At 41.0% G+C, this 23,919-nt stretch overlaps 2 protein-coding genes across 2 annotated transcripts; one reads left to right on the top strand and one right to left on the bottom strand.

Annotated features, from left to right (window-relative positions):
* Positions 1-2,421: 2,421 nt before the first annotated feature.
* Positions 2,422-19,960, top strand: dcbld2 (discoidin, CUB and LCCL domain containing 2). Its single transcript, XM_071478411.1, has 15 exons — positions 2,422-2,740; positions 4,665-4,889; positions 5,739-5,876; positions 9,898-9,949; positions 10,035-10,107; positions 12,936-13,069; positions 13,395-13,435; positions 13,670-13,882; positions 14,869-14,993; positions 15,538-15,685; positions 15,792-15,941; positions 16,034-16,127; positions 16,218-16,267; positions 16,359-16,493; positions 17,921-19,960. Exons 1-15 carry the CDS (start codon positions 2,638-2,640, stop codon positions 18,328-18,330), a joined length of 2,091 nt encoding a protein of 696 aa, XP_071334512.1. The 5' UTR covers positions 2,422-2,637; the 3' UTR covers positions 18,331-19,960.
* Positions 19,947-23,652, bottom strand: tmem30c (transmembrane protein 30C). Its single transcript, XM_071478424.1, has 7 exons — positions 23,310-23,652; positions 22,944-23,060; positions 22,527-22,634; positions 21,686-21,776; positions 21,456-21,602; positions 21,143-21,355; positions 19,947-20,951 (listed from the first exon to the last, which is right to left on the bottom strand). The coding sequence occupies exons 1-7, from the start codon at positions 23,505-23,507 to the stop codon at positions 20,764-20,766; spliced, it is 1,062 nt and encodes a 353-aa protein (XP_071334525.1). The 5' UTR covers positions 23,508-23,652; the 3' UTR covers positions 19,947-20,763.
* Positions 23,653-23,919: the final 267 nt, after the last annotated feature.

The raw sequence follows: 23,919 nt of genomic DNA, 5'->3' as shown, positions 1-23,919 counted from the left end.
GGTTAGGCAGATTTTACTGCTGTTATTCACCAGACATGGAAAGCAGCAATGCACATTCACTCAAGTACTGTACTAGTTTTCTGTGAGGCCTAATACTTTTACACGTCTATGTTGTAGGGGAAATATATTTTACAATATGATTTATTACTTAACAGGTTCTGGACATGATCATTATTGCCACTAGATGTCGCACTAGACCCCCCCCCCCCCCCCCCCCCCCCCCCCCGCGCTTCATGTTCCCAGTCATCAAGAAAATCCCAAGAAATCCCACACTAGCATTGCCATGATATGTTCAACAGCAATGTTGGCAATAAGACAGCTAGCAATAGCAAACACTTGCTGGACACATTTGAAACATCGGTAACAGCGAGTTAGCGAACATATTCATGCCTTCTGAAATTCTTGAAGGTAGCTTTCACCTGACCACTGCACACTGAGCCCCTGTGAGTTTATAAAGGCGGGGAGGACCAGTTTCAACAAGGGGGACCCTTTGCACTAACATGCACACAACATGCACACGTACATACACTAACATGCTCATGTACATGTACTAACATGCACAAGCTGCCAAACCAGACAGCAAAAGAACAGAGAAACTCCGATTACAACACATACATAGGGGGTGTGACTCAGGACGCCATCACCCTACTATACAGTTTGAGTATCTACTTTGAAGATTTTACCACACAGTCAGATTTGAGCACTTCTTTTAGCACTCAAAGATTTATAATTTACATTGTAATTTCGCTACTTTTGTCTGTTCTGAACACATGGCATCTACTGTATGGCATGCTTCACTCCTTTGTGCTGTAAGAGGGTTCCTCTGTATGAATTGTTCAGCCCCTTGAGGCAAATGTGTGCTTTGTGATATTGGGCTATATGAAAAAAACTGACTTGACTTGAAAACCCAAGTAAAAGTACAAAGAATAATAAATGAGGGCAGGTGCAGAGTTCAGCTGAGGGTGCAGAGCATTCATGAAAGTGCAGTGTACCAGCTGTAACTGAGCAACTGTAAAAGAAAGGTGTGTCTGTGTTATTATGTTATACAAATGTTGCAGAAACAACAGTATGAATGGAACAGTTAACACTAAATAAACTGTGTAGCTGAATGAATGGTATAATATCACACTGGTGGTAGAACATGGAATGAAATGTTGTGTCAATAAAAAAGAAGCAGTGGTTTAACTTTGAGGTTTATGAGGTGTATGATAGTAACCCCTTATCATAAATGTCAGTTCAAGCTTCTCAGCTACATGATGAAAAATATCATGTTGCTATTGCTGTTCCCGTTGCTTCGTTCTGACTGTGCAGAGAGTTATGATATAAAAACAGCAATTTTCACAATGGGTTAACTCTTTAAGTCTTTTTTTAACCTAAAGTGAATTAATATTTGTTCATTTTCCTAATGTGATACTAAACTGAATATTGTTGGTTTTTGGAAAGCTGGTTGAACAAAACAAGACATCATTTCTAATTTTCATACTTTCTTTGTTTTGTGTTTATAATGCAAATGTAGCAACTTGCAATAATCTTGTGTTATATATAGCTTAATAGTTTTTTTGTAACGTGTGTGTATGTAAGCATGTACAAAAATGGACTATAAATAAACAGAGGTTTGGTGGTAGCTGACTTTGAATGACCCACGCTGTCTTTCTTGCACTGTGTGAAGAGTTTTATAAAACTAAAAACTATAGTAAAAAAAATTACTATTGGAAAATATGTTACCAACTGTAAAAAAAAAAAAAAAAACAAACAAAAAAAAAACTGTAACATTTTTTGTGTCCAAATTTGCTGGTAATATCTTCGGAAAATAATGTGAGTATTTGCAAATGTTCCAACAGGTGTGACAGTAAACTTAAGTAATAGTAATTTGGGGGTTTTGGACAACTGGCCAGTCAAAACAAGACATCTGAAGAGGTCACCTTGGCCTATAGGGAATTGTTTAAATTATTTTATAATTATAAATCAGTTGATAACAAAATAAGACTACAGTACTCCTGTGTTGGTAATATAACAATACTTTCCACCTGGTTTTCTCTGTGGTATTTACTTTAAATAAAACACACTGTATTTAGAAATACATATACATATAGGGACAGTATAAATTAAATTTACAGTCCTTAAGCAAAAATAAAAATGTAATCTTTGAGACAAAAATAGGGCCACAAGACTCACAAGACCAGTGGTTCAAGTAGTGACATAAAGTAAACCTGGGGCTTTTGGGGCCCCTGGGGACCCTTGGCCCCGGTGCACTTGCCTGCTTCGCCCAGTTGGTGAGCCAGTTTTGGTCGCTGGTAAATCTGGGATTATTCAGACCACTTGGGGGACTCGGGTCTCCCAGATCCAGATCGGGAGGAGGAGCCTCGGTGGAGGAAGTAGAGCTCCACAGATTGGATGTGTGTATGTGTGTATGTGTGTGTTTGTGTGTGTGCGTGTGGAGCAGCTCACTCCACAGTGAGAGTGTCGCCAATCACTGGACTGTTGGACGAGAAGTAAAAGGGCATCCTCAGGAGGACCTCGCTGTCGAGAAAACTGAGGATTAGCAGATTTTCTTTTTGTTTTTATTTTCCTCGGCACAGGTTGAAGCGGTGCAGCCGGTCCAGAAGCGAGCAGTATGCATTCAGACTGCAGGCTGCTATGGGCAGAGCGGTAATGGTGGGCAGGGGACCGACAGGGGCCGGGGTTCTCGTCCTGTCGATTCTCATCATCCTCACCACGGAAAGCTGTCGAGCGCAGAAAGGTTGGTGCCTCCGCACGGCTGCGTTTGTGACAACTGGAGGAGCCGAGTGCAGCCACAGACACATGCGGCCGTGCTGGGTTAAAATGTGAACACAGACGAGTTAGGGGTTTAGAGATAAACTCGGGGAACGGTGTGCTGTTGTTGTCCAGCACACTTAAACCCACCTTACATGGTCGTGTGTACGTGGAGTTCCGCTTGGTTTGCGCCGCTTGCCGCCGCCCGTCGCGGTGGTTTTAGTGAAAGACGGGTGTAGTTAAACCAGGCAAACCGGTTTTGGAAAAGCTATGATAGCAAAGGAACAACTGCAGATTTGTGGACCAGTTGCTTGCTGAATTGACATGTGGCTTCTAAAAGGTTTTTTAAGCGTTTAAAGTAGCAGTCTATTTCTTATTTACGTTCTCTGATGAGCTAGGTACCTTTAAATTGCTAGATTTTCCAATGGAGTCTGGCTTTCAGCTCCCAATGTACGAGACAACAGCACATTTGGGAGCTTGTGGCCTTGTTGTCCTTCCAGGTAGCCCAGTTACGATTTTACCGTGAACCTATTTCTACAACCACGTCAAACTTGACATGTTTTCATTAGTGGCGGTTCACTTTACACCACATTGTACCTAAATACGAATATTTAGTAGGTTTTTGAAGCCGGGAGCCAGCCTCAGGTGGTCAGAGATTGGGGGTAGGGGAAGCAGCCAGAGTGGGGGTATGACTGTAAACACGTGGACACAGTGTGACATAACTTTAAATTTCACATGAATTATAATTGTTTTATCCCACCCACCCACATTAATTGTCTCATGTTATATGGATATAAGTTTATAGATGAATTTCTGTTTGAATAAAGTTGCGTTTTGGTTTGTTTGTGAGCATGAGGTGTAACTCCAGGAACTCCTGCTGAACACCATGCAGTTGTTCAGAAACATTTGTGAGTCAGAGTGAGGGAGGCAGTTTTGTTTTTGTCCTGTTCATCTGGATAGTGTCCACTGAGGGGCTCTTACATAACTCCAGGCCCACAGAACATACACTTAGCACCATGAAGCGTGACTGCTGAGTGTTATCTCAGAGCCGTGAGCCCTCAGCATCAACAGACACCATGTCTGTGCTTTCTGACAGCTCAGAGCGCACAATACACAAAACCAAACTTCTTCAAACGTCTGAGGTCATAATTGTTGTAAAATTGAATTTAAGAGTCATTAAATTGTCTTTAAATTTTAATGATCTGGTCTTTAACTGCCAGAAACAAATAAAATCAGATAGCTGTTTCTAAGATTTTATGTTTCGGTCAGAATTAGTGGATGTTCTGCGCAGCACAGCCAAAAGGTTTGATTGGTTGTAAAGCCCAACGCCAACCTAACGCTCAGCACTCTGCTGAACCCAATTATTACATGACATTCATTTGGCAGATGCTTTTTTTCCAAGGCAAATCACATTCCTTTTACCACACAGACACCTCAACATGTGGACAATGTCACACCTGAGACCCCATGGTTAAAGCTACAGGTATCTCTCACATGCTACACTTCGAGGCCTATTTGGCAGTTGCTGTTTGAGCCAGCTACCTTCACACATAACTAATGTCCAGACCTGCAGAAAGAAATCTGAACAAACATACAAAGCCTTGTAAAATAAAAATAAAAATTAAAAATTGTTAGATTTGTGCTGCAAAAAACAATTATTTTCAATATTGACGGTTTAGCATTGGTACTTAAAAATACATGTAATGAATAAATAATGTCATGTGTTCCAATTTACATAGCTGTGTTATTATTATTATTGTTATAACTTATTATGTATTTATTGGAATACAAAGAAAGTGCTAAAAATGAGTTTCCTGAATCTTCATTCAAAAGTCTGAAATCAACTCTTGGTTTGTACTTGATCTTCCTGCCTCATTTTTCCTGAAACTGTGTGTTTGTTTGCCCCGCAGGTGATGGCTGTGGCCCCAGTGTGCTTGGCCCCAGCAGTGGGACTCTGTCCTCTCTGGGTTACCCGGGGACATACCCCAACAACACAGTGTGTGAGTGGGAGATCAGCGTGCCGCGTGGCAACAGGATCCACTTTCGCTTTGCTGAGCTGGACATAGAAAACAGTGATTGCCAGGTCAACTACCTCCGCCTCTACAACGGCATTGGACCTGAGAGGAGTGAGATTGGTGAGACTGACGAGTAGACACTGAACTGGACTTAAACTAGTTTGCAGGGAGGAACCTTTTTCTCTGTCTTCACTGCAATCAGCGTCTCTTAAACTTAAAGGTCCCATATTGTATAAATTGAGATTTCTGTGGGGTTTTTTTGAATTATAAGGCAGATCTAGGTGCTGTAGTAATACTATGAAAGTATCAAAGTGCTCAGTACACAGGCTGTGAGGAAAGTAAAAGTGAGATTGTTGCGACAGTGGACTGTGACACTGTCATTACTGCAACTCAAAAGAGCTACTGAGCTCATTAACTCATAATAGGAAAGTGTTGATTATGATTTTAATAAATGTTCTGCTATTCATTTAATTATTATTATATACTGCCGGGAAGTACTGGAAAAATGTGATGTAATAATAAATAATTATCAGCCATGTAGTTCCTACCTGTTTTCCAGTAAAACCAGTAATTAATTACATCATATGTGATACTGAAAAGTGATTTAAAAGTCTGTAATTTGGTGAACCAGCAGAAACCCTGATAATCATTGCATTGTGAGAAACATTTGCGAATCATCAATTAGCAATTATTTTAAACATCAAGGGCTGTAGTCACTCAGATTTCAGATGTGTCATCCTGCTCCAGATTATATGGGAGAAACTCAGTTGTTGGCTCCTGTGATGTGTAGCCCAGTTAGTTACACTACACAAGGATTCTTGCTGTATTATTATTATTATTATTATTATTATTATGATCATGATCCCATGTAATGCAAGCTGAATGGTACGTTTGTTGTAATATTTGTTAAACTAACCAGAGCCTGTATCTCCTGTGTCTTTTCCTGCGGCTGCCTGTGCTGTTTAACAGTGAAGTACTGCGGTTTGGGTCTGAAGGTTAAAGAGCTGATTGAGTCCACTGGCAACCAAGTCACTGTCCAGTTCATGAGTGGGACCCACCACACTGGACGTGGATTCTACCTGTCCTACTCCACCACTGAACACTCAGGTAACAAGCTCTCAGCTCACACACCTGTCTGTGTCTCATCGGTATGTCCCAGCCTGCAGGGGATACGTGACTGAGTGTGTTTTGGAGATCGTGTGTGGCTGTATAAGTCACAGCTGTTTCATTCTGCGCCACATTCTTATGTTTTTATCAGTTCTGATGTAATGTGTGTGTTTCTCTAAAAAGCTGGAAGCTCAATCACTGTTGTCGTGTGAAAACTTTGTATTGCTCCTGATGTCAGCTTTAAAGGAAAACGGCGCTGTCTGCAGCATGGTCGCTGTGCAGTTTTGGCTTTTCAGAAGGTTCTCACCCGGATTTGTTGGAATTCCTGAAGCAAGGTTTCATCCTGTGCTACAATATTTGTTTTTCCAAGTTGTGAGATGAAATTATAGAAATTGGAGCCAACAAAGGTTTTGACAGTGACACTTGTCTCTGTACCAAGTTGGTCATAAAACAAAAGTATTGGACAAAGTCAAATTTGGATTCTGCTGGTAGAGTCATTAGAGGAAACGTTAAATCATGATCCAATAGTAAGATTCTAGATGGATTATTCAAGTTGGACAAAACTGGTGAACCAGTGTGCAACTTTGCTGTCCTCAGAGTCACATTGCTGTTTGCTATGTTTGTGTTTTTTGACGTGAGATGGAAACTCTTTTGTCTCTTATTTGGGTTGATTGCATTATGGATCTGGTCTGATTTATTCTTGGGTAAATTCGGATCATGCCTGACTGTTCTCTGGTCTTTTTAAAAATGACTTCATGCATGTTGGGTTTGGTTTTCCAACTGTTCCCTTGTGGATTGGTTCCAAAGTTTTTCACCTCTAAACCACATTATAGGAAAAACATCATGATGCATTATGTCAAATGCTGTTGTATTTCCTGTATTGTTAATGTGTTTTGTTGTCAGGGCCGACATGTGTTATTGGATCAAAGCAGGCAAATTACATTCCCACTGTCCTGTGAGCAAACAGTGTCCTCTGTTCATATGATGAAAGAGAGTAACGGTTAAGGATGACTTGAGTTGAATGGAGGACTGTGTCTGTAGTTTTGTGTTTGTGGTGATATTCGAGGGCGAATGAGAGGTGCGTTTACGTGATGGGGTGTTTACTCACCATTGAGTGTGTATTTAAACACACAGAGCAGATAAGGAGCTGCTCTGGGGCAAAGGCAGGTGTTGAAAAATCTTTCTCAGTCCCTGCTCACCAGTGAATGTGTCAGTGTCTGAGCTTTGTCAGATTGTAGTTTAACAGCCCTCCATGTCTACAGATTCAAAACGCGAACCAGTTTATTGTTAATGTATTTGTCGTTTATTGGTTGTTGGTTGGGTTTCAGTGGAGTGTGGCTGGTAAGAGATGCCAGAGAGGGGTAGAGGAGAGTTTAGACAGATATTTCAGGCAGTGAGAAGAGTCAGTGATGATGTGAAGCCAGTAAAGAAGAATGAGAACAACGGGCGAGAGGAAATTAGAGGAATTGAGAGTAATTGAGAGAGGAGAGTGGTAATATTTTGTGGTTTCATTATAAGGTTTCCCCTCTGTGAGGAGCTGCCAACCACCCTCGAATGTGATATCACAGGAGTGTAGAAGTGTGATAATAATAATGTGTATGTGATAGACAGATTATTATGTGAGGAAACAGTGTCTGTCACCCCGTCTTAACACTGGATTGTAGATAGAAATCATATTATAGACTAACATAGACTTTTACAATTCATCAAAAAACCAGCAGTGACTCATCATTACTGTAGGATATGAAGCTCACCTGGAATGTGGTTTGTAATTACACTCAGCTACACCTGCACAGCCTAATGCAGTCCAATACAACAGCCCTGCCATAACATTTACCTTTAAGGAATTATAATGTTCAGTTTTTGGTGACATTGATGTAAATGTGTAAATTCAGCTATTGAGGTTGTAGTTAAAGATGGTGATGTCCTGGACTTCATTATATTGACTAATCTTTAGTCCTCACTAATAACATACATGAGGGGTGCAGAATATTAGAGGCAGTATGATGCAGTGCATTACAACACCACCAACTATAACTTTAGTGCTAAAACACCATGACAGTATGACAGTGTGAACGGAAACAAATCAACATGTTGTATTGCTCAACTGATTAGAATTGGAAATAAATGTGTCTCTGTTATGTTCACAAACATTACTGACACAACAAGACACTACAAATATGAGAGGGAGAGAGGGAACCAAAACACATGATGATGAGCAGGCATGTTTATTTCCAAACAGACTGCATTGTGTCTTCTGGTGCATCTCGTCTTGGCTCATCTTCCAGTGTGTGAGCTGCTCCACGATCAAGAAGAGCATTGCTTTCAGGCTGTAACTAATTAGTTTCATTATAGTTTAATCTGCTCCATTAATTTTTTTTAATTAGGAGGCACAATGTCAAAAAAACTGAAAAATGACCATCACAGTTTCCCTGAGAGCAAGATGATGCTTGTTTTGTCTCAGCAACAGACCAAAACCCAAAGATATAAAGCAGAGGAAGGCAGCAAATCCTCACATTTCAGAAAATGGAGCAGGAGATTTTTGGCATTTTTGTTTTTGGCATAAATTCTGAAAGTTGTTGGCAATTAATTTTCAGTCACTTGATTAATAAACTTTGGACATTACAGTTTGATTATCAATGGCATAGATATAACTTAGCTGATGCAGCTGATGGTAGTCCATAAGGCAGTGAAACAGACTGCGATATTTTAAGATTGGCGGATTATCTCCTCAATAAGAATGCTGTTGGTAAGCACTGTGATTTCTGTTTTTGAAGGGCAAGCTTTGTTTTGTGGAAAGATCTGTGTGACTTCAGATAAACGGATAATTGAAGCCACAAGAGGAGGACAGCAGTGACGTGTGAGCAGGAGGAAAATAATTCTGTCTTGTGGTCGTCCTGGTGTAACTGAATCACACTGGGAGGCAAACAAGTCCATCGATGAGTCCATTTCATTTTTCCACCACTGCATGTTTTTTTTTTTTTGTCATGTAACTGATGGGCAAACAGTTGGTATAGCTAAGTAACACCGTCACCATGGCGACTTTTGGTGGTTGGGGGTATTTGTCAGTTTGAGTCAGAGGTTAGTTTCGTTTAGTGAGTTTTTTTGATAATGTGGTTAAGACTCACAGAGACTGACCACCACCACAGGGTTTATAATGAATTCCCAGCAGCCCCCACCATCCTGTTGGACGTGTGTGGTGTGTCTCCTCACTGAAACACTGAGGAACCCCCAAAACACATTTTCATGCTGAATGACCTTGATGTGTTTGGAGTTGAGCTTTGATAATTGATTTGTTTCTTTTTTTTTTAAATCATTGGTTCCAGCTTCTCAAATGTTAATATTTTCTGGTTTTCTTCTTTTTTGATGATATTAAACTGAATATCTCGGAGGTTTGGACTGCTGGGTCAACAGAACAAGCTTCACCTTGGCTACTGAGTAGATTTCATGGGTATTTGATCATTTTCAGCCATTTTATAGACCAAGTTATTCACTGGAATAATGGGTAAAGAAAAAACAGGACTCAATCCTCACATTTGAGAAACTGGAACCAACAACCAATCAGTGACTGAAACAATGAATGATTTATCAAAATTGTTGCCATCAAGTTTTCGACCCATAGAATCATTGTTTATTCGAGGATAATTTCAACTCTAGAAAATAATTTGAGCTGAGCGCATTACTCAATTAGTGAATAAGTTAATTGGCAGAACATTTTGCAACTATTTTGGTTATTGATGAATCATTTCTCAAACAAAAATGGTGAGAAAATGCTCCACGTTCTCTGGTTGCCAGCCTCTCAAACATTTTCTCCTGTTTTATAGATAGAGTGAATATCTTTTGGACTGTTTTTTCAAGATGTCATCTTTGGCTCTGGAGAGTTGCAATGGGGAGTTTTTCACAGTTTTTTTCACAGTTGTTATCTCACCTGAGAGAGAGACAGGAAGCAGCAGTGACGGGTGATGGGTTAGCAGGAACAGGCAGAGAAACCAGTTGTGACATTGTTTGTTTGCCTTTGCAGATCTAATCACCTGCCTGGACAAAGGAACTGATTTCCCCCAGGCAGAGTTCAGGTAAATAACGTTTGCATTGCGCGGATATTTGTGCAGCGATCAAGTTGTCAGATATTCATTGTGTGTGTTCTGTCTTTCTGCCCAGTAAATACTGTCCAGCAGGCTGCCTGACATCTACTGAGGAGATATCTGGAACTATACCAAATGGATACAGAGAGGTGAGTGCATGCACTGCAGGCGTTTTCTTTTTGTTGGTAGTCACTGTCTTCAGCATCACATGTCCAGGTGAGTCATGGTGCCCACTGCTCTCCTGCTGTTTGGTCACAACCCCCAGTGTAACCCCACACAAACCACCACATCATCTGTGTTTGCTCACTCACATTTTCTAATCTTATGTCTCATTACTGTGCTGCAGGTTTGTGTATCTTCCAGTTTGGTTCAGTAAGGGCCTCCTTTTATTTCTTGTGTAAACGGGCCCCCGCTCTGTGGTATGCGAGTCCTAGGCTGATGACCTCACAGCACCCCCGCTGTGCGTGAGGTCATGGGTGCCGAGTCTCTGGCTGATGACCTCATGTTCAGAGCTTGAGGTTTTTGTGGAAGGAGGGAGGGGTGTTGCTGGCTGATGGAGGACAGGCGAGGGTGGAGGGGTGGGGGGGTGAGGGGGGGGAGGGGGGGTTTTCGGGGTGTGCTTCAGGGAGTGAGGCGCCCCACAGGAACAGAGGAGGGGCAGGGTCAGCGGGTGAAAGGGAGGTGAGATAATAGTTTGGCCGAAAATAATAACCCTCTAATCCAGTCCAGCTGCAAGAGGGTGCAGAGCAGAGCTGAGTGCTGTGTGTGTGTGTGTGTGTGTGTGTGTGTGTGTGTGTGTGTGTGTGTGTGTGTTGAAGCTGGAGAGTGAGTGTGATTGAGAAGTTGGAGAAAACCTCTGTGTGTGTGTGTATGCTGGGTTTTTTGATTTTCTGTATGCAGGCATGTGATTCATTCATGCTTGTGTCTTTGGGGGCATGTGTGTGTGTCACTAGGCTGTAATATTATGGTGATTATGGAAGCCTGATTGAGTATTATACATACTTGAGTCTGTATCACGCAGGGATCAGCTGCCCCACCCAGACCAGACTCTGCAGCTCGCCTTTCTCTTTCTGAATTCTGCCTCAGTATCTTTTGGTGTGATCCATGTTTTTATATTTCATCCCACTTATCATATCTGTGTGTTTGTGTTAGTGTGGTTTCCTCTGTTGGAGGCAGGGTGCGGCGGTTTGGAGCAGCGCTTCGTGTTTGTGTTAGTGGTTTGGTATGGCTCGCTTTAGGATGTGGTGTGTGTTTTTGGGAAGTTTAAGAGTCACAGGACAAGTGTTGATTGCGTGTGGCAGCATTTGATTGCCGCGCATGTGTGTGAATGCATGCGTACATGTTTACATGTGCTTTTCCCACAATCCTGTCGGCTGCGAATTCCAGCATGGGCCTTTTCCAGTAATAAAATTCCACCTCACTCAAGCAGCTGTTCATGGGAAGGAGCTTGTGGCCAGAGAGGATTCAGGTTTTGTCCTTTTCCCAGTGATGTGGCAGCAGGTTTGGACAGGAATGCAGCCGGCAGTGAATCATTACCAATGCCACTTGATGTTCTCTCTACAGAGAAGTGACTTCATGCTGACTCATCGGCCTTTATCTGCCTCAGTCTGAAGGTTAAGAGCTGACAGTACTGTTCTCTCTCACTTATCTGCAAACGGTCCCAGTTTTCAATGGTACCGAACAGTACCGTACCATTTTAATTTAAATAAAGGTTCGCTCAGTCTGGGTAACAGTCAGGTGCCCATATTAACAGTGAAGCAGTTTTTTGCTTGTTGTAATCAGTTCCCTTCCTAACATGCTCCCAATGTAAGTGATGGGGTGACAGATTCTGCAGTTCTCCTGTGCGAAAATATATAGAAGAGTCTATCTAAAGTGAACATAAGGCTACAACCATTTGAGATAGAAGAATTGAAGTGATATCTTCCAAAGTTTTAGTCTTTTTAGTATAAACTCCCCTTATTTTGTTACTATGCCGCCACTGAAGCTTGTCAGGGAAACACAAATAAGGAATTCTACACAAAAAAGATTTGACTAACTCAGACTCTTTGAAGTCTGAAAAGTTTTAGATAAATACAGGTTTGCACATGACAGACTATTGATTTTGTCACTTACTTTGAAATCACATTAGGAGGGAACCTCTTAATACTGAATATGAACAGAAGGAATGATTACAGGAGACTGGATACTGTTTCTCAATAACCTCGAAACTAGTTTGGCATTTCTCTTCCGCGGTTTCTTGTTACTTATCGGCCAACATACACGCTGATGCTAATACATCTGCAATAAGCTAATATGGCTAATAGGTTTTTGTTCAAATCCAGCTCATTAAATACAAATTAAAATACTACATTTAATCATATTAATGCAAGATTTTTGCATAAAATCCTATATGACCATTAAGCTGTCCTTATCATTGATTTACAACAAGGACTAATACACCACCCACGAGCCTCGAGCCTGCTATAACATGTTCAGCATTCATTCAGGCTGTAAAAACAAACACTGGCAGCAAATATCAATATTAGGACATGTGATTATCTTGCAACATTGCTGATTTTAAAACAAAGTCATGCAGCCAATTTCCTGGCGAGTCTGATAACAGTGTGTGGGCTAAAGCAAAGGAAACTTCAGTTAGCTTTACCTGCTATTTGTTTCAAAGCGGTTCCAGCACATACTGAAGTAGACAAATAACCAACAGCCACTGACCAGTGAACGTCTGTGTGACAACTGTAACCGCCTTGTTTTTCTTGGTGAAATCCCTTGTACATTTCCTTTTTCAACATCCAATCAAACATCACACAAATTCACACAAGCAAATTAGTGATTGTGTTTTGTTTCAAACGAAGCCTTGCCTTTTAGTCTGTTATCAGTTTCATTTGCCTAATCTTCACACACCATTGAATGCAGGTGTAAAACTGTTATGTTAACCAGAGTAAGTTACATAAACAGAGTCTCTGTGTAATCTTTTGTTCTGCAGTCCTCTCCTCTGTGTGTGGCGGCCGTCCATGCAGGTGTGGTGTCTAACGCTGTGGGAGGGAGGATCAGCGTGGTCAGCAGCAAAGGAATCCCTCATTATGAGGGCACACTGGCTAACAATGTCACTTCCACTGGGTAACTACAGCTCATAAACCTACCTCTCACTCTGTTCTTCATTTACTTGTAGTTTGCTCCTGCTTTTTAATCATATGTACTTTGTTTCTGTCCTTTAAAAATACCTCTTTAAATTTATCAGTGTTTATTTTTGAATTGATCAGAATGTGAGTCTGATTTTTCATCAGTAACACAAAATGGGTCAAAGTCATGTTACAGAAAGTTTTAAATTCCTTTGAATCAAAATTTTGGCTTTTTGGGGGTAAGATTGTTAAAAACTGACTGAAAACAATGAAATTTTATGGACTCTATGTCTGATCGTCTAATCCTGCTCTTCTCTCCTCAGAGGAACTTTGTCAAACAGCCTCTTCACCTTCAGGACCAATGGTGAGTTTTTTTTCATAACGCACCATTATGAGGTATAAAAGCTTTGCTGTAAGATGTCCTGTTAATGTTTGCATCTGGATGTCTGGACCATGAGCAGGGATCCCTCATCCTTTATCCAAATGAAACTTACATGCAAACACTTACAAAGAAGTCTCATTAAGACCTCCTAAATCTCCTTCAGTTTCCCAAACATTTTATATTGTTATTAATGATGCTAATGGCCTCTGCTTGCAGGCTGCTATGGGACACTGGGATTAGAGTCTGGTGGTGTCGCTGACACTCAGCTCTCTGCTTCATCTGTGTGGGAGTGGAACAAGTTTGGTCAGCACAGCGAGTGGGTGCCATCAGGGGCACGCCTTAAGAAGACAGGACTGCCCTGGGCGCCGTCTCAGAGTGACCAGCAGCAGTGGCTGCAGATCGATCTCAAGAGGGAGAAGAGGATCACAGGTACACAACATGAACACAATCGCAAAGATACCTTTACATAAAACTACACATTCTCCTTCAGGTTTCACCTTACTTGTTTATTTTTAGTAGCAAAAATTGGTCCACCACTTTGGTCCAGACTGATATACTGAAACACTGAGTGTGTGTTCTGGAGACAAAAAAACTGAAAAGAAGTCATTTAATGTGACTGAGAAGTTAGAGAAGACCTCTGTGTTGAATGTGCAGGTTTTTAGCCATGCTTGCAGAATCGCTCTGTGGTTCCAAACTGAATTATCTTAACAAGTAATAAATAAATTTTGTGCAAACCTTTGTCATTCCCAGAGTAAAAATCCCTCTGACTAGGATTGTGATTGCTTCACTTTTTCTCTACTTTACTCAAAAGTAAGCAGTGAACCGATTCTTCGGACTCAGTTGTCACTTTGCGTCATCACTGACAGGGTCGCTTAACAGTAATTTTTACTTCTATAAAACGCAACACATTACATTGTGGGATGTTTAGCAGCAAGTACTGTACATGCCATGGACACTTCTTGTTTGTTCCACTGTGACTGTATTGTGCATACATTTCTCTTATTTAACCAGGATGTCTCGTACATAAATGATCTTTTTTACCTGACATGAGACCTAGCAAAACGGCAGCGCAAGATGGGTATGACATAGTTATATAAGAACACACATCGCTAATTTACAACAATCACATATAGCACAACAAAATAGGACCTGATAAACATGTGGTATAAAACCTGGCTATTTAAAACAATTACATTCCTGAGAACATATTTCTAAATGTGATGTTTGAGGATGAAGGCAGCCTTTTCCAGATGAAGATTTACACACTCAGTCTCATCTCAGTTCATATAAAGTGGTGGACAGTAAATACAGTGCACTTTACAGTAAGTAGGGAGTAATACTGGACACAGCGTCAGTCTTGTTTAAGATCACAGTCGAGTCAGCTGTGCATTATTTTCCTGTCTCTGTCCAACCAGGCATCACCACCACAGGCTCTACACTGAGAGAGTATCAGTACTATGTTTCTGCATACCGGGTCCTGTACAGTAATGATGGCCAGCAGTGGTACATCTACAGGGAAACAAATTCGACACAAGACAAGGTAATACAATCACAAAATCAATAGACCATGCTCCCTCAACAATTACGTCATTTGCTTTTATCCTTTTTTTTTTTTCTTTCTTCAAATTAGTGCAAATGGACAAAAATGTCACTTTAGAAGGCTGCAGGGACACATACTTGGATTGTGTCCATAGCAACTGGTATTGACTAAGAGATGTTTATGGCAGGAAGTAAGAGCAGTCAGTGGTTTGAGTTAAGTGCTGTGGTAGACAAGTCAGGGCACTTGGGCATTAATAATGAATGGATATGGATTTAGTGGCCGGGTTGTGATGCTGGAACTGCTGTCTACGAGCTGCTCTCTGCCGGGATTCTCACAGGCTCTTATTGTGTGGAGGAAAGTAGTTATTATCTCGCCAAGTTGGAAAATAATCAGCTTATGGCTTATAGTGTAATTGTTCACAGTCCAGTCTGAAACAAGAATTGCTCTGATGATTTTTTTTTTCTTCTAAAATACAACTACTGGCTCACTGTTGGATTTTTAATCTCTGCCTCAAATAAAATGTTTTTTTCTTATTTTATGGTAGATTTTCCAAGGCAATAACAACTACCTGCACGAGGTCAGGAATAACTTCATTCCTCCAATGGAGGCCAGGTTTGTGAGGATAAATCCCACCTTATGGCACCAGAGAATCGCACTCAAGTTGGAGCTGCTCGGCTGCCAAATTCCTGCAGGTAAATAAAGTTGGTTGATTAGCAGGGAGACAAGTATCCCATAATAAGAGAGTTGTATGTTCCAAGAACCTAAGATGTAAGTTTGTTTCGTTTGTTTTTTGGACAGCGAGGCGGAAGACGGTACCGAAGCCGAGGACAATAAACCCTTCTCGTCATACTCCACCTCCTCCGGGTACCAAACGCCCGCCTCACCTTGGCCAAACGACACACACCCCAGACATAAGAAACACCACTATGCCTCCCCACACCAATAAAGGTGCGTCAGACTTTCAGTAAAAGGAAAAAAAGGTAGTTTAATTGATAGAGACAGTTGTCATCAGGTGTTCACTGTGGTATCTCATCTCTTAGATGTGGCGCTGGCAGCAGTTCTGGTTCCTGTGTTGGTCATGGTTCTAACCGCTCTCATCTTGACCGTGGTTTGTGCTTGGCACTGGAGGAACAGGTGCGTATTCTTCTTGTTATCATGTAAAAAAAAAAAAACTCTGAAAGCTTTTGTTTTTGCCTCCATTACTTTGTTTTCCTCTGTTAATAGGAAAAAGAGCTCTGAAGGAACATATGACCTTCCTCACTGGGATCGCACAGGTACGTCATCACTCTGCATTACTAGCTGTGCATGTGCTCCGTGAGGGTTTGCTGGTGCAACTCTGTTCATCTCACTGTGCTTCTGCTGTAGACTGGTGGAAGAGCATGAAGCAGCTGCTGCCATCCAAGATGGTGGAGACCGAGGATTCAGTTCGGTACAGCAGCAGTGAGGTGGGCCGGATAACGGGGAGAGGAGCTGTCCCACGGCTTCATGCTGAACCTGCAGGTAAACACTGTTCAACGTGGTCACTAGTGGAGTAACCAAATGTTCTTAGTGCAAGCTGCTTGTTTTTGTGTTTCATGAGAGATGTTTTCATTGTTTGTGTAGGGTAGCCTGCTAACAGCTATCACACCTACCCTGTGGAGTGTTAATTGTTAAAAAAAAAAACAGATTTATTTACGTTGTGTTTGTCACAGAAATGCTTTCTGTGTACCCTTTCAACAAAACGTAAAAGCTGAGTGGATTTCTTATCTCGTAAAACTCTTGCGAAACCTTTATTTTTTTAATGTTGTGAAACGTCTATTTCAGCAGTTCTGTCTTTAAAAGAGCATCACAGCCACCAACCGTTGTATACAGAACTGTGTGGAAATGAGGAATGTCCGACAACTGTTCTTGTTTGACATGGCCAGTCTTTGAGGTAAACACCAGTAGTATTGGCCAAGACATTAATTGACTTAAAGATGCACAGTGGAGTTTTTTTGTAAACAAGGAAAACTTGTTTACGTTCAGTTTTATACCGAAACACATTGTGTATGATCTAACCCAAGTGAATGCATTTCCTTAAAACATCCATAAACATCTGCAAAGCAGCGTTCTTGTACATAAAAAATCGTACATTGTCTGCAAGCACAACTTGTACTCGTTGTCTTTTCGCTGGATTTGTTGGCATGTGGCTACCCCAACTCACACCGACCGTTGATGAGTGGAAAAGAGTGAAACTGGCAGCTGGAATATGTATCATGTCACCTGCATGCATCACAGACATGCACGTTGGTACAATACAACTCATCGGGAACCTACATGTAAAAAAAAACTGCTCTGTGTTGCTACTGTTGGTCACAGGGTACCTTTAACACATAGGCCTGCCAAGGTCAGAATTCTCTAAAAATGGCTTTGACGCTTCAACCCAACACGAGCCCACATTTGTTCCTGTATGTGAACTACAGTTAGTGTGACTTTAATGTGTGAAAAAATAAAAACAAACCTGAGCATGTCGGTGGGTTGAGTCGTCATCTTCTAGTTCATGTGATACAAACAATACAAACAATGCTTATCACATTGTTCTGCAGTGCAAGAGTGGCCAGAATCTCACTGAGGTACCTTTTTAATGGTCAAACCAATCATTTTTTTTAATGTCACATTAGTTATCATTTAAAAAATCTTAAGTATCTGCACACATTTACGTCTTTGCATCTAATGCAAAAGTAATGCAGAAGACTCCATGCACACACAATTGTTTTTACTTTAAATATGCTACACTTGGCAGTTTTTTATATGATTGTTGTCCTATACAGCTTCCTTGGTTGCTCAGCTTTATAGAAACTGGCCTTCTGGAAAATTGTTCAGCAAATTGCTGACTGTGTGGACACCAGGTAACCTATCAACTGTAAGATATCCCTGGTAATTAATATAATATAAATGCTGTCTTTCAGAATATGCCCAGCCGCTGGTGAGTGGTGTTACAACATTAGGTCCACGTTCAACCTTTAAACCAGACGAGGGGCCTGACCCAGGATACTCAGATCCAGACCTGTACGACGCCCCCATCTCACCAGATGTGTACCATGCCTACGCAGAACCCCTGCCAGCTTCGGGATCAGAATATGCCACACCCATTGTGGTTGATATGGGTTGCCACCCATCGGGGGGCTCAGCTTTGAACCAACCCACCAATGTGTGTAGTTTCATGGGTGCTGGGGCCGCCTCCCTTCTCACACGGACAGACAGTGGCCAGTCAGGGAGGTCGGCGTACGATACGCCGAAGAATGCCACTGGACAGGTCACACCCACTGAGGATCTGACTTATCAGGTGCCTCAGAGTTGCACTCAGAAGCCTACGTGACAGAGCTGCCCCTCACTGCTCAGCACAACCAATTGGACAAAGACAGAGAGGGTTGTTAAAGGATGAGGAGGTGTGAACCTGTGAGCCCGGAACAGGAGCCTGGGCTGAGTCTTGAATGAACACTACCTTAGCTTTAGATTCATCTGGAGATGTCTGTATTGCCTAATTGTTTCTGCATGGCCACAATCCGCTTGTGTAGTGCCATTACAGTCCTATCACTGAAACCACAAAGATGAATGTGTTTGTGCCGTGTGTGAGCATCGGAGGGATGAAAAGGAGAAAGCTGACTACTATTTGCTAAAGACTTTGTCCCTGTTCTGTGATTCTTAGTAGTTCTTGCATTCTTTGAAACTGTGATTTCCATTATTCCCTAATTATTCAGTTACGTGCTAAACCAGGTTAAACTAAAATGTGCCTCTCAATTTCCTTTCATCAAATCTAATGGTTCTCTTACTGAATTAATTGCATGTTGCATTAAGTAGCCCACATTCAAAGAATTCTTCCTTTCATGGTACGTTTTGTCTGACCTTTTTTTTTTTTTTTTTTTTTTTTTTAAAGCATGACTTGAAATTGTGTATAATTCTAGTAATTCCATTCATGCAGACCTGTTAAAACTCTCAAGTGATTTACTGATATTTATTTTTATTTCACATCCTGCTGATGAGGAGAGACTCTTACTAAAAAAATACCCCACCACCATCACCCTTAATGACTAGAGATCAGAAATTTGTGGTTACACTGTTGTTGACGACACCTGACTGACAATGAGTGTCTGTTTTTTTTTTTTTTTTTAACCCTGTCAGAGACGTTGTATGTTAACCTGAAGAGGCTGATCGGGAGAATCAAATCCAATGTACTCCCCAAAGAGAAAATACTTTTTGTAGTATTGGAGACCAAATGTTGCCTTTTCTGTGTTTATGCAATGTTGATTCACGACAGATTCGACTTTCACAACTGTGCCAACATCGCAAGTTTGGCCAAATAAACATGCAAACAGTCTTAATGCAGGAAGAAACATTTTTAAAGTCCTAGTTAAGGATGTTCTAGAGAAAAGGTACAGAGAAGAAGTAGATGGGTAAATCTGTTACAGCTGATAATTCTCCCTTGTGTTTGTTTATTTGTGCATCATGGTGACTGTCTCATGTTGAAATGGGTGTTTGATCTAACCTAATGCATTTGGGTGTGACTTGTTCCTTTCTTGTAACTATGTGCATCAACATCTGTGTGTGTGCTAAGCTGATTCCATATTTCAGTCCTGTGAGTTTGTGTTTTACGGACTGGTGATGATGTGGCTTATAGCTGTATTAGGATGTGTTCAGTCGTTGTCTGTAGCACCAGTAGACTGCATTCCCCTCCTGTCCACCTGTGGTACTGACCTGACCAAACACAACGTGGCGGGAGTGTAGATAGAGAAAAATGGAACAAGCTGCTTTGTAACTTTACAGAACAGCGGCCGCCCCCCGAGGGAAGTTGCTGTTCACGCAGCTGTGCCACCAGTCGTGCTTTGATTATGCTCAATAACCAAGGCGATCAATATACAGAGTTTTGGTGCTCCCTGGTCACAGAGGGGTTGTGTTTATGTGGCTCTCACTGATTGTATATAGAGAAATAAAGAGTTTTTAAAAGAAAATGTTTTATTACAACCTTCAGCTGTCATCAAAAGAGACTTCACAATTACACTGCAAATACAGTTAAATAATAATACATAACACATTTTTTTCCTTGAGCAACAATGGCCATACTTATTCAAGAAAATCAAAACTGCATCATTGTTTCAGTTTATAGAAACATTGTTATGTGATAGTTTGTTTTCTAACTAAATATCAATTTAACGGCCTTAATGCTTAAGAATTGATATTATAGGGTGTGTCCAATAGCTGGTGTCCTCTATTTTACATGACACTTAACTACACTTACACTACACTTAAACCGTTGTTTTTCCACTTTGCATTAATGACACGTGAAATGCAGCCTTAACACCAGTGACTGGACTTTATTACTTGTTAATGTAATAATTATAATAAATATATTACAGTCATCTTAAATATTAACAGTACATGAACAAAATGGTGTGTATTTGTTCATCAAGTAAAAACGTGCCTAGCTTTCAAAAGTGGTTGTTCAGAACAACATCATGACAATGAAAGGCGTCACACGTGGACCATTTAGTTGATTGGTAAAGTCATTTCCAGATGTCAAACTGAATTCTTCATTGGTTTTCCTGCAAATGGTGTTGCGGTATTGTACCAAATTAATGTTCTTTTTCAAACCTTTCTGCTCATCCTTCATTTGATCACATCAGTGCTCTTGTCATTTAGGATTTGATGTCTGTTTAAAACCGCTCCGAAGCAGCCCAACAATCATCAATTTTTAGCTGCTTGTGAGTTTTCTTCTCCATTTCACTCCTCAGCATCCCAGTCCACCTTTTACCCTTCATTCCTCCATGTTCTTGACATTCTTTCCAAACTTACACCAGACCACTGTGAGGATGACAGCTGCCAGTAGGATCAGGCTGCTGGTTACTAGGTAAGCAATGGGCAGGAAATGGTTCTGACCTCCAAACCAGGTCAGCGTGGTCAGCACCACTTCCTTCCTGCCTCGGAAGTACTGCACAGGGAAGTCTGGAAAGGCAAAGGTCAAGGCCAAAAGTAGGTGATCACAAAGAGAAGTTCAAGGAAAAATAGCTGGCTTGTAGTCTTAAAATAGTCCCTTAGACAAAGGAAACAGATGCACACAAAGGGACTGTATAACCTAATTTAACCTATGCCAAAGATCCCACATAAAGCTATCTCTGACACCAGTGAAAGGATACTGTAGGATATGTCGATGGTATAATTCCCAGCTGGAAGGCCCTGAGTAAAGGGCTTGTTGGCTCGAAGTAAAACCCCATAGAGCTTCTTGAAGTTGGGGAAGGCTGCCTCCCTCATCCATACGATCAGGTCATCATTGATGAAGCCATTGTTGTTTGGGCTGATGGGATCAAGCTCATACGCTGGCTTATGCCAGTACAATGGCTTTGCTGTGCCTGAGGAGTAATCCCAAATCCAACATTATTGAAGGGTATCTGAAGTGCTGGCGTACTGACGAGAAAATGAAATACAGATTGTGTTTACATCTCTATTTACCGTCAAACACTTGAGCCAGCGTCAAGTTGTCCATCTTGGGGTTGTGGAACTTGACATTTTTGTCGGTGTACCAGGTGATGCCTCTCCGTAACAGAGGAACACGAACTGAAGCACCACTGGATCCATGATAGGTCAGAGTGAAGGAGTCTAGGAGAACAGAAGCAAGTTAACAGTGCAATGAGAGGACGGATATGATGATTAATGGCGTGTGTGTGAGCAATGGTGTTTACCGTTGAAGATACTGTTGGCCACAGCGCCACAGGGAGCAATGGGGAGTCCATTCTGGTCTTTTATAAACGGCTCGCAATATGAACTGGGATTCTAGTGAAGGAACAAGGTTAATGAAGAAACCCAAGATGATTATTTAACAATGTAAAATAAGCACCAAAGCAGTGGTGGACTGGGGCTAAGTACATTTAATCAGTTACTGTATTTAAGTAGAGGTTTAAAGTACTTCACTTGAATATTTCAGTTTTATGCTACTTGATACTTCTACTGCACCACATGCCAGAGGGAAATATTGTACTTTTCACTCCACAACATTTCTTTTAAAGCTGCAGTTGCTTTTTAGGTTCAGGCTTTACATGCAAAACATGTGATCAGTTCCCAAAATATGATTTTTTATTATAAATTAGATAGTACTACAACATGAAAATGCTGATTACACAGGTATTAGTTAGTAATAACAAGAATAAAATTATGATATTATAATATGTACTAATTTAACATATTCTGCTATAAAATGAGCATTTTTATCCTCATTTCTGATACTTAAAATATTTATGTTAATATTTATGCACTTTAAGTAAGATTTGAAATGGAGGACTTTGACTTGTAAAAGGGTATTTTTGCATTGTAGTATTGCAACTTTAGCTGAAGTAAATCGTTTGAGCACCATTGCATCAAAGGCAAACAAAGCAGCGTATAAAAAAAATCAGTTCCAATCAAGCTTTTTATCTGGAGATAAAAATGATTTTTGTTGCAGTCACTTATGTCAATATGCAATCTAACAGTAAGTGAAGTGTTAACAGTGTTATTCTGGTGAATTAACACATAATATTGTGAAGCTACCTTCAGGTTTTTCTTCCTGCCAACCAGCTGCCCATCATCTCTGGAGTCCATGTATCTACGGAGGTTCTGATGAAAGTTTTTCAGGCCATAATAGAAAAAGACATCTCCCTGGAACGGCAGCAGGGTACACATCATCAACATAGGTGTGCAAACAGAAATGCTGAATTCTGTCTCTGATTCACGATAGACACTGTATAAGAAGTAAATTCTTGACCATGGAATATGGTGGTTTGAGAACATAATCTTAACTGAAGGTCCACTTACAAGCTTTTTCAAAGCATTCAACCAAACTTCAACAGCTGAGCAAACTCCATCTACTTATGAGGACGTGATGAAGTGGATGAAAGTTCTGGATAAAGCTTTTATGTGGACCTTCAGGAAGATTGGATATGTTTGTCAAATTTAAAGGTTATTTACCTTGAATGGTTTGTTGACAGAAAGCACTACTGTGCAGCTGCAGCTCTCTCCTGCTTTGCTCACATTTTTACGCTTTTCAAAACATTTATCACACGTACCGGCCTCTGTGTAGTCCATCTGAAAAGACGGGAGAATGTTACTTGTAAATGGTATGCAAATTGTTCCTGTTTACCCATTTCAAAACCTAACCCTGGACCTTTCCTCTCTTTGTCACTCCCTTTTTTATTGCACACAAGGGCATTCGGTCTCTTCCTCTCTCTGCCTCTCTTACACACATACACTACGTATATTATAATACAATATTTCAACATATGTCAAAAAGCTACTAAACAAGAAAGTGCATTTTTCACAAACACAAACACTCACCTTTATTTCCTGTGTGCTCTGTACCGTAAGAAGCAGCCATACTCCCAGCAGCATACATATCGAGGCCATAAAGTAGAAGAAAGGCAGCACAGTGTTAGCTGTCAGCATAGGAGACCACGCAGGTAGCCTCTGCTGTTTGAAAGCTGAGTTGTCTGGCCTCCGGGCCAAGGGCCCAGACTTGTCCTTTCCTCTGCCCATGAGATGGACCTTCGTTTGGGGACAGGAGAGGAACTTGCTGCACAACGGAAGAGCCAAAAACTGTGTACGAGAGGGCACTATCTTCTCTTCCTGTTCTTTAGTTAAGTGATATCTCCCTGTGTGTGCATGAACGCGCGCACACACACACACAACTCTGCTTGCCAAGAGATTTTCCCAGCAGGCTTTGCAGGGTGGGGGTGACCGTTGTGGCCTGTTACTTATTAACCACAATCTTTCACTGACTACCTCTTTCTGCTTTCCGTTACTTCCATATTATATTTTGTGATTACGTTTTGTTCTTCTTTGCTACTTCCTTCCTACAAACCCACAGGTTTCTGCTTATTTACATCAAAATGACAAAGTAGAGTATTTTATATCTTTGTTGTAATTTGCTGTGGGATACAATCTGTTG

This window comes from Trachinotus anak, unplaced genomic scaffold (assembly GCF_046630095.1).
Source record: "Trachinotus anak isolate AG129_WGS33_773 ecotype Australia unplaced genomic scaffold, CSIRO_AGI_Tana_v1 ptg000001l, whole genome shotgun sequence".
Lineage (NCBI taxonomy): Eukaryota > Metazoa > Chordata > Actinopteri > Carangiformes > Carangidae > Trachinotus > Trachinotus anak.
Note: the sequence above shows the minus strand (reverse complement) of the source record. Positions and strands in the feature narration are given on the sequence as shown.

Bases quoted from the DNA above. Each gene is read 5' to 3' on its own strand.
- dcbld2 (XM_071478411.1), top strand. From the start codon at position 2,638: ATGGGCAGAGCGGTAATGGTGGGCAGGGGACCGACAGGGGCCGGGGTT. The intron at 16,128-16,217 runs GTGCGTATTCTT...CTCTGTTAATAG, and splicing joins GCTTGGCACTGGAGGAACAG to GAAAAAGAGCTCTGAAGGAA. The intron at 16,494-17,920 runs GTAAACACTGTT...GCTGTCTTTCAG, and splicing joins GCTTCATGCTGAACCTGCAG to AATATGCCCAGCCGCTGGTG.
- tmem30c (XM_071478424.1), bottom strand. From the start codon at position 23,507: ATGGGCAGAGGAAAGGACAAGTCTGGGCCCTTGGCCCGGAGGCCAGAC. The intron at 23,061-23,309 runs GTGAGTGTTTGT...CCGTCTTTTCAG, and splicing joins AGAGCACACAGGAAATAAAG to ATGGACTACACAGAGGCCGG. The intron at 20,952-21,142 runs GTATCCTTTCAC...TTGCCTTTCCAG, and splicing joins TACCATCGACATATCCTACA to ACTTCCCTGTGCAGTACTTC.